The sequence below is a fragment of the Mangifera indica genome, chromosome 14 (assembly GCF_011075055.1).
Source record: "Mangifera indica cultivar Alphonso chromosome 14, CATAS_Mindica_2.1, whole genome shotgun sequence".
NCBI classification, from domain to species: Eukaryota; Viridiplantae; Streptophyta; class Magnoliopsida; order Sapindales; family Anacardiaceae; genus Mangifera; species Mangifera indica.
Genome location: NC_058150.1, coordinates 539,549 through 549,495, shown reverse-complemented (window position 1 = coordinate 549,495; position 9,947 = coordinate 539,549). Strand labels below are relative to the sequence as shown.

The 9,947-nt window shown below is 34.5% G+C and overlaps 2 protein-coding genes across 4 annotated transcripts; one reads left to right on the top strand and one right to left on the bottom strand.

Annotated features, from left to right (window-relative positions):
* The first annotated feature begins 2,990 nt into the window (after window positions 1-2,990).
* LOC123196948 (protein REVEILLE 7-like) lies at window positions 2,991-6,180 on the top strand. 3 transcript variants are annotated; one of them, XM_044611103.1, is made up of 7 exons: window positions 2,991-3,150; window positions 3,290-3,388; window positions 3,853-3,966; window positions 4,083-4,194; window positions 4,285-4,346; window positions 4,492-4,911; window positions 5,022-6,180. In XM_044611103.1, the coding sequence occupies exons 3-7, from the start codon at window positions 3,871-3,873 to the stop codon at window positions 5,739-5,741; spliced, it is 1,410 nt and encodes a 469-aa protein (XP_044467038.1). In that variant the 5' UTR covers window positions 2,991-3,150; window positions 3,290-3,388; window positions 3,853-3,870; the 3' UTR covers window positions 5,742-6,180. The 3 variants fall into 3 exon arrangements, with proteins under 3 accessions (XP_044467038.1, XP_044467039.1, XP_044467040.1); XM_044611104.1 differs by lacking the exon at window positions 3,290-3,388 and having other exon boundaries at window positions 2,992-3,150; XM_044611105.1 differs by lacking the exons at window positions 2,991-3,150; window positions 3,290-3,388; window positions 4,285-4,346.
* Window positions 6,181-6,352: 172 nt separating this feature from the next.
* Window positions 6,353-9,372, bottom strand: LOC123196949 (organelle RRM domain-containing protein 6, chloroplastic). Its single transcript, XM_044611106.1, has 4 exons — window positions 9,046-9,372; window positions 7,405-7,473; window positions 7,180-7,286; window positions 6,353-6,632 (listed from the first exon to the last, which is right to left on the bottom strand). The coding sequence occupies exons 1-4, from the start codon at window positions 9,275-9,277 to the stop codon at window positions 6,534-6,536; spliced, it is 507 nt and encodes a 168-aa protein (XP_044467041.1). The 5' UTR covers window positions 9,278-9,372; the 3' UTR covers window positions 6,353-6,533.
* Between the last annotated feature and the right edge of the window lie 575 nt (window positions 9,373-9,947).

The window sequence follows — 9,947 nt, the reverse complement described above, 5'->3', positions numbered from 1 at the left end:
AATTCATAGCTCATTAATACAATAATGTTATTTTATCTAATAACAAACAAAACAACATTATTTTTGCAATTGTTTGATATGACCTAAATAAAATAATGAGTCAAACCTAAATTGAATCAAATCATTACTCAATTTGAGAGTTAAATTGAGCTAAATTTTCTCAAACGAGAGTTTAACTCAGTTTTAGGGTATTTAGTAATGAGCTAGGAAAGCATCTAATTCAAAGTTTAATTTTTGGATATACTCAAACTCGATTCACTTAAGTTAAATTTGAATTCAAGTTTAAAAAATTTTAATCGAATAATGTTAATGTCTAAAAGGGGTTAGCAAAAGTATATTAAACTTTGAGGAATGTCGAAAAATTTTCTCTAATGAACAAACAAATGGTGGAAAGAGACAAACACACAACAAGACGAGGCCAGCCAGCCACAGAGAGAATATCATAGAGAAAGATCCACCTCTTTTTTTGACTTGAAACAAGGGACACATGGCAGAAACGCTTTGATTTCTGATCTGTTCAATCCAAGTAGCAAGAGCACCCTTGCACATTGTGGCTCTTAAATTTTCGCCCTTTTAATATTTGCCCCTCTTGGGTCACTATTGGGGAACACCATCATGAAATGAGCCTCTACGTTTTACCACCACTTTCTCGTTGCAATCATACGCGGTGCCGTGCCCGTTCTACCTCAATCCTGACCGTTCATCATGATTGATGATGGGAATTCATCGAGGCATCCTTTATTAATGGAAGTTTCAAGAGGGATGTTAACTTTTTGGCAAATTTTTTGTATAAGTAATGGAATTTGTGGATGATATTGATTCAAGAAAGTCTGCTTTAAGGTTTGGCTATGGGATAATGTTATTCTATTAATATTATTATTATTATGAGTGTATTTGAATCAAATTAAATTTAAATATAAATTAATTCAAATTTAAATTAAAAATAATCAATTTAATTGATTGATAAACAATAATATTAAAAATAAAAAGAGTTATTGAAAAAGATAAATAATCTTTAAAAAATACAAAGAAGAAAAATTATAAAAAAAAAAAGAAGAAATAGTTTTAATATAATAAGAATTAATTTGAATTTGAGATCAATCATGGTTCATTCGAATCATCACAAAAGTAGTTGTTATCACAAAAAAAAAAAAATAACTGGAGAAAATGACGAAGAAGAATTCTCAAATAAAATAAAAAATACTTATTAAATAAAATTGAAAAGAAAAATCATTAGTAAATCAATATTTCAAAGTAACAACATCAATGGTATAAAAAAGTTTAAGCTAAAATTTCTTCAGTTCAAACTCGATATTTTCAAATCAAACATTGACTCAAACTAAAATAGTTTGGATTAAATCACTTTAAATTAGAGAGTGTTACAATAAAAAATAAATTATGTTTTTTTAACTCACACCATCCCGTGGATAGTTGAAGTATATTATAAAGCTTCAAAATGAGAGAAGTTGTTAGTGAGCTACTCGTGGCTTTACTTCTATAGAGTCAATTTCAAACTTATTTGGTTTGATGAATTTGTGAATTTAATTTAAATATAGTATCAACAAACTCTTTAAAGTTTACAATTTTACATTAACCCTTGAAGATCATATTATATGCTTTGAATACGAGGTAATTAATAAAATAAATAAATTATAAAATTTTATTTTAATTTGTTCTAAGGCAAGTTTAAATTAATAATAACTATTTTGAACTCGAGTTTGTATATCTTATACTTGAGCATTGCAATCTAACTATAAAACGTGAGCTGGAGTTTTATATATTCCCAATTGGATCGAGTTTGAGCCCTTCAATACTGGATTTGCTTCAATTGCAATTTGATATGTGGCCTACATTTATCTAGGTATGGTGATACATACTGTGTTGCTGTGGACTGGAAAGCAGAGGATCAGAATATATGAGGTAATAAAAAGAGATTATCACAACACACACTTAAAATAAATAACAATTTCCTTGGCCGGTGTCGGATTTAAAATTATAATATTATTATAAAAATAGAAAATATAAGAATAGTGTTGAATTACTCGTGGCTTTTACGGTAAAGAAAGGAAGGTAGGGGAAGCCGAGGTGGCAAAAAGCGTAATGCAAATCTCGTGGGGACGGGCACACCTCATCACACTTACACACGGAGCACCATCACTTCCACTTGTCCAGCCGTCTTTGTCACGCCCTTGCATCTCTTTTTTTTATACTTTTTTTTAATTTTACATTTATTTTCTTCTGGATTTATCTGCCCTTTACGCCACCTCCACTCGCACCATTATTGACTTATTGTGGTTAATTAATTCAGGAATTATTTCATAAATTAAAGTTTAAATTGAATTTAAAATTTTTTATTTGAATTAAGTTTGCTCAAATTGGCATTGTCAAAACAATAGTTTAAACTTGTTTGGAAAAAAAAATAATTATGAGAGAATAAGTAAAAAAAAAAGAAAAATTATAAAATAAAAATATATCAATGACTTCTTATATTTGAGTGAGTTCAATTTAAATTCAAATTGGAGTTATTTTAATTATATATAAAAATAAATTATATAAATTTATTTACACAATTTAATATATTAATATTTAATTAAATAATATTTAAAAAATTAAATCATTATATTACTTAATTATTAATTATTATCTTAATTTATGCCATTTGTTGATGATGGAAGATATAAAGATGTAAGTATTAGTATACTAATTTAGCCATGACCGCACGATATTAAGTACACTGGGCGCGTGAAGGTAAACTAATACAGAAAATATGTAACAACAATTTCACCCATTTATCCAGCCAATTTCTGAAATCTTATCTGGGTTTAAAAAAAATCAGAGAGTTGGAGACAGCACAAGAGCCCGCCGCGTGGCGACCTACTCGTTCATTTTTAGCCACAAGATTCCACAGCCTTCTCGAATTTTCCATGAAAATTTAAATATTTTTAATTCTTACGTGGCACACAATTACGCTCCTTTTAACTACAAAAACCTTCTCGACATTCCTCACAAAGTCTCTATCTCTTGCGTCCTTCGTCGCCTCTCTGCTCTTCGATTCTCCTCTCTGTATAATCTCTGCTTCCGGTCGTCGCTGAAGCAGAGCCGTTTTCTCTGAAGTTTTTGGTTCCGGACGAATTTGTGTCAATTTAGCTGGTGAGCTGCTGATGTGCTTCTTCGAGTTCGGTTTTCTTATTTTTAAAAATAAATTCTTCAATAAATAGTCGTGCTATGCTTTTTTTTAAATTAAATTTTATAATTAACGATGTTGTTTAAAATTTTGTCATATATCTAGAAATAGAGCTACTGAAGTTGCATTTCCTCCTGTAAAATCTCTGCTTCCACTCGCCGCTTAAGCTTACAGTTACGGGCGAATTTCTTTCCGATTTAGCTGGTGAATTACCGATCTGATTCTTTGAGTTCTTTTTAAATTTTTTTTAATAATGTCTTGAATAACTAGTCATGCTATGCTTGTTTCATAATTGATTTTTGTAATTAATGATGTAGTTTAAAATTTTGTCAGATATCTAGAAATAAAGTTACAGAAGTTATGTTTACTTTATTGTTAAGCTTTTCCTTTCTGTTTTTGGGCCAGTAATATTTTTAAAAGATGATTGAGTTAGAGTAGCTGAGAAAAAAGATTTATGGAAAAGTTTAGAATTGTTTTTTTTTTTTTTTTTAAGTTTGAAAGTAGTCTAGTTTATATGTTATGGAGAAATTTGCTCTGTTTATGTATATATAAGAGTGTGTGTGTGTGTAGATATATATTTGTACTGTTTCGAATCGCGTGGAAAGTACAGATTTCAATTTGTCCTTGAGGGGAAAATTTGTGATCTAATTCGTTGGATTTGGAAATAGGAGTGAATTGAAGTGATCATGTCAAATGCGAAGACTGAGAAGTGTGGTTCGGAAGCTGAAAGTGTGGTCCGGCTGAAGGATGTGTATTCGTTCGAGAATGATCCTGTGCCGAAGGTTATGTGTTGATTCTTTCTTTGTTTCTTTGTTAGTTGCGGTAATTTTTGGAAAGGTGTTGTTTTGAGTTTAGTTTTATGTGTCTGTAGTCTCAGTTGTGTTGTCTGTTTGAACAGGTGAGGAAACCTTACACCATTATGAAACAGAGAGAAAAATGGACAGAAGAAGAGCACCAGAGGTTTCTTGAAGCTTTGAAATTGTATGGGCGGGGTTGGCGTCAAATTGAAGGTGAGTTCATTGAAGTGTAATTAAATCAATCAATAATTTTTTCCTGTATGTGGTTGGATCAGTTGAGAAGTAGCCGTTATTTTTATGCAGAACATGTAGGTACTAAAAATGCTGTCCAAATCCGAAGCCATGCTCAAAAGTTTTTCTCAAAGGTCTAATTCGCTAGTTTCAGTCATTAATATTATGCTCATTTATAGTTCATTTTGCATAATTGAAAGGTATAATTAAGAGATTTGTAGCTGGGTTATCTGCCTAGTAGCTCATTTCCATAGACGGGCTTACTGTTTTTGGTTTCAGGTGGTCCGGGAGTCAAACGGTTGTGCTGAGAGCTCCATTAAGCCAATTGAGATACCTCCTCCTCGGCCTAAGAGGAAACCAATGCATCCTTATCCTCGTAAATCCACAGATTTACACAAAGGAACACCCGTTTCAAGTCAACCTGGAAGGTCTCCATCTACAAATGTATCGGTTTTGGATAAGGATAATCAATCTCCCACCTCAATTTTATCCCCATTTGCTTCTGATACATTAGGGTCTGCAATCTCTGATCAACAAAATGGATGTTCCTCACCGACTTCTTGTACCACTGAGATGCAGTCAACCAATGTGTTAATTGCAGAAAAAGAGCATGAATATGTGACGTCTAACTCATCTCCCGAGGAAGAGAAAGTTTCTATATTGTCAGCCAATCCAAATAGGGGCAACATTTTGTCTATGGTAAATAATTGTTTGAGCTTTCTCCTCGATTTATACATGAATAAATCTCAGAGTTCATTAATCATGTCAGGATTCTGACTCTTGTTCTCTCTTGTTATCTGATATTACAGAAAACTGAGCCTCAGTCCAAGGAGTCTGTGTGTATTAAAGGAAATGCAGAACCAGCAGCAGCACCTCCTTGTGCAGGTATTAAGCTTTTCGGGCAGACAGTTTTGGTAACAGGTTCTCATAAACCATATCTGTCAGGTGCAGAGAGTTGCAAGTCACCGATAACTGATAGCAGTGAAGAAGTTCTGAACATTGACAATGTGAATTCAATTAACATATTCCCATCTCAAAAATTGGACACACGATTATCACTCAGAATGGTCACTGGTAGCTGCAAGCCTTTTCCATCTGAAGCCCCCTATACTGAGCCACAGAAAGAGAACAGCATTGTGGAAAGCTGCCCCAATGCTTCTATGCCATGTTGGCCTATTATGTATCAAGAACTACCCTTTTTTAACATCGTTTCAGATAACCAAAATACAGCATCAGCGGCAGTAGATTCGATTGTTAAAGACAGGTTCTCGGAGAAGGAAATGTTGCATGAAAGATCTTGTACTGGATCAAGTACTGGTTCAGTTAGTGGATCGGAAAAGAGGGAGAAGAACTCAGAAGCTGCAGTTGATTCTCATTGTCAACAATCTTGTTCTCCGGTAGAAACCAGCCCTGGCAACCGTAAAAAAGGGTTTTTACCATATAAAAGATGTTTGCTGGAGGAAGATAGGAAATCATCCATTGTGGTTTCAGAAGAGCGTGAGAGACAACGAGCTCGAGTATGCTCATAGTTCTCGGCAATAAATACCTAACCTACTAGTATCAAGCTGATTTAGGTAAGCACTCACAATGATTTTATGTTCCAAGGATATCTTTTGTGCATTACGGGTATACATAAGTTTTTTCAGCCTCGCAGAAATCACCATTACTACGAAAAAGATACTGAAGAAAAAGTAGAAAAGCAGTAGTTTATGCCACCATTTTGTGTAGCCTTTTTTGTCAGTAACCTCAAAAATGGATGACCAAAATTGAAAGAGGCCAATTGCATCGTCAAGGTTTGAACGTGAAGCTGCAGAGTGCTTTTTTAAAAAAAAAAAAATCAGGCCTTGGAATTGTTCCATAATGATTTTTTTACCGTAACATATGTATCTGAATGTTTCTTGAGCATGATATTTCGAAGTACAGCAAGATGTGACTTCGTTTCAATACAAAATTCTTCTTTCTTCCCTACTTTGAACCTGTTGTGGTAATCCCCTTGTTAAGGTAATTATTAATTCTTGTTCAGATAATTATTGAAGTGGTTTCAAGTCTATACCAGTTCAAGTTGGGTATTCTAGATTCAAGTTGAATTGAGTTGACTTCAGACACGGTTTGGCCACAGGAAGAGCCAATTAATGCCGACTAGGAAGAATGGGAACCAACCTTACATATGTTTTCTTCAACAATATGGTAACACAAATAATACGACAATTTTATAAGCAAACACAAAATGAGATTCCGCGTATAGAAAAAGCAAATAAGTTTTTCTTTCCATTTGTGATGTATTTGCTCTACTCGCTCTACAACATGCATCTATATGATGGTCATGCGAATTGTTGTCTTGAGTTTTGTTTTACTGTGCCTCGGCGAAGCTCTGATCTGGGTTTTGCAATTTCAACAAATATTACCCTGCCATCCAAAAACTGAAAGCAAAACAGTTGTGCCAATTAATCACCTGATATTGTTCATTACGAGACACTAGAACACTGAAAGCAACTGAGAAATGATAATACCAAATTTCAAAATTTTATTAAATTGAAAGAGTGCTTCTGCTATTTTGGATTTATTGAAGATTAACCAGTATGCAGGAAATAGGCCGGCTGATATCAGATGTAGGGGAAACTGATCTAGTATTATATGCATCAATGTTATTAGATCTAAACAGAGCATTGACCGTGAAAGGGTTAGTTCGGGTTAATTGGTGGTTGGACTGGAATATTGTTTGAATCGTCATTAAAAATAATATTTAAAAATACTTTGTCTACTTAATCATTATATATAAAATCCAAATAACATTTAATCAAAATCTAATTTGACCCAGGGAGACACATATCATTTGTATTGGCAAGGCTGTTGACCTATGAACCAGGGTAGTTCAACCACAACGCAGTCAAACTGCAGGGGCAAAAATGATCCAAGAGTCTTGAATATATAAAATTTCGAAATGAAAAATCAGGGTATCGTATATACCTTGCCATGCATTCCCTCAATAGCTTTCTGTGATTCCTCCTCAGTTGCATAACGGAGAAAAGCAAAGCCTCTTGGTCTATTTGCAATTTTGTCCATCACCAGATTAACTGTAAGATAAAGATTTGACTCTTTCAGAAGCCTGAATAAAATTAATAATGAACTTCTAACAATAAGAATCATTTAACAATATGGTTCATGGAAAGCATAAACATTCACTGGTTAGACCTTCTAAAAGCTGTCCGAAATTTTGGAATGCATTTCGTAAACTCTCTTCTGTGGTTCGGAAAGAGAGCCCTGCAGAACACACCAATGAGAAATACAAAAGATTAGCCATTGTAGACCGAAGGCAAGATATAAGACAGCAGTCAAAAGTCCTAGATGAGATGCATTTGATGGCTTTATGCAAGAAACAGCATACAAGGAACCATAGCCATAATGCAATATGGTGGAGGGTGAGCTGGGTTCGTATTGAGATGCTCAAAAGAGGCCAATAATCAAAAACTGCAGGAGATTTCTCTACAGAGACGATCATAATGAGGCAAGAACCTCAAGTTTGATGGTAATTATGATCTGGTTAGTTACCCACCGGCCAATGCTCACTATGCACAAGCTCACAAGCAAGGTTTTGGGAGGAACTGCAATTGGAACCAACCAAGTAGGTTGCGGGTAGGACCTGTCTATACAGGTTTCAATTCCAATTCAATTCCTCCTTTTTCGTCACAGTATCCGGATTCATTCATCCCTTTCAAGGCATAAGGTGTCCATTTCACAACTATCGCTCCATAGCCATAATGCAATATGGTGGAGGGTGAGCTGGGTTCTTATTGAGATGCTCAAAAGAGGCCAAGTATCAAAAACTGCAGGAGATTTCTCTACAGAGATGATCATAATGAGGCAAGAACCTCAAGTTTGATGGTAATTATGATCTGGTTAGTTACCCACCGGCCAATGCTCACTATGCACAAGCTCACAAGCAAGGTTTTGGGAGGAACTGAAATTGAAACCAACCAAGTAGGTTGCGGGTAGGACCTGTCTATACAGGTTTCAATTCCAATTCAATTCCTCCTTTTTCGTCACAGTATCCGGATTCATTCATCCCTTTCAAGGCATAAGGTGTCCATTTCACAACTATCGCTTAATCCTTCTCCAGGATCAGTAATTTTACCTGAAAACGTGCTGTCCTATAGGCTAGAACATTATCTGTAATGTTACTGGTAGCTTACTTAAAGAGTAATACTACATAACATTTCAAAACTATCCCTTAATACTTCCCCAAGAGAGGCTAACCTACTGTATTATCAGTAATTTTACCCAAAAACGTGCTATCCTATGCATTATCCATAATGTTACTGGTTGCATAGCTATTTGTTCTACTTAAAAGAGTAATACTACCTGCCATTTCACAACTATGCCTTAATCCTTCCCCAAGGGGGCGTTAAATTACCGTATTATTACCCAAAAACATACTGTCCTACAGGCTACAACGTCATCTGTAATGTTATCAGTTGCACAGTTATTTGTTCTACTCAAAAGTAACACTACATGTCTTCACAACTCTCCCTTAATCCTTCCCCACGAGGGCACTAATCTACCGTATTATCAATAACGTTACCGGAAAACATGCCATCCTACAGGCTGCAACATTATCCGGTTTCATAGCTGTTTGTTCATGTAAAGATTAATACTGCATACATTAACAATGAATAAAAACGACTGTAATCGTTTACGTCTCATCATATAATTTAGTACACCCATTAATTTTTGTACCACTCCTTACAATTTAAGCACAGAATCCTTACAATAATGCTAAATTGAATGTAGAAGATCATATTGAAGTTTCTTCTACATGAAAGACTGAGAACTCACCACTGACATAAAGCTTTGTTTTGGGCCTGAAGGTTGAAGGAGGCGGAGGAGGAGGTAGGCAAGACAGGACGGAGAAACGGCGACGACTGAGAGATAATGAAGCAGGGAAGGGCTTTGTTGTAATTGGGGAAGCACTGCTGGAGCTTTTGATATGATGGGTAAAGGGTATTTTGGGAATATTATAGTGAGAAGTGGAGGCCGCAACGACGGCGAAACCCAAGTTGACTGCCATTTTTTTTCCTGGGAATACCAAGCGCAGAAGCGGCGCTGAGAGATAACAGAAAGGGAAAAGACTCACTTAGGTCCTTCTGGTTTTCATTAGATAAAATTAATCCTATATATACTAAAAATATGATTCTAACTATAGTGATATTTATCAATTGAAAAAAATTACACATTTTAAGGCATATCCAAATTAATATATATTTATCCGATTCGGAGTCATTAATTTGATAATTTACAATTATCCACCTCTAATTACTGACGGTTATCTTTAAAAACAGTATTTTCGTCACCGTTTAAAAACGACACGTATCATTACCGCCATATGTGTACCACCATTTTATGTATATCTTAATTGTTAGCTCAAGTAATGCCGCTAGAGCTTACCACTCAATATCAAAGATATATTTGAACCGAATTCAATCAATCCTGAAAAAACCCAACTCAAACTTAAGCTGATTCTAGAACACTTAACTCAAGATTAAACTTAGATCTCTTTATTAATAAACAATATCATAAAAAATAAAGAATTATAAAAAATATTCAAAGAAAAAGAGATTGCTTCAAAATATACCTATTGTTGATTGGATAATTTCCAACAAAACATACTCAGACCAACTGAAATTTTGTTAACTCAAACTTAATTTGTTCAAACCAAACAACAATCCAATCCCAACACA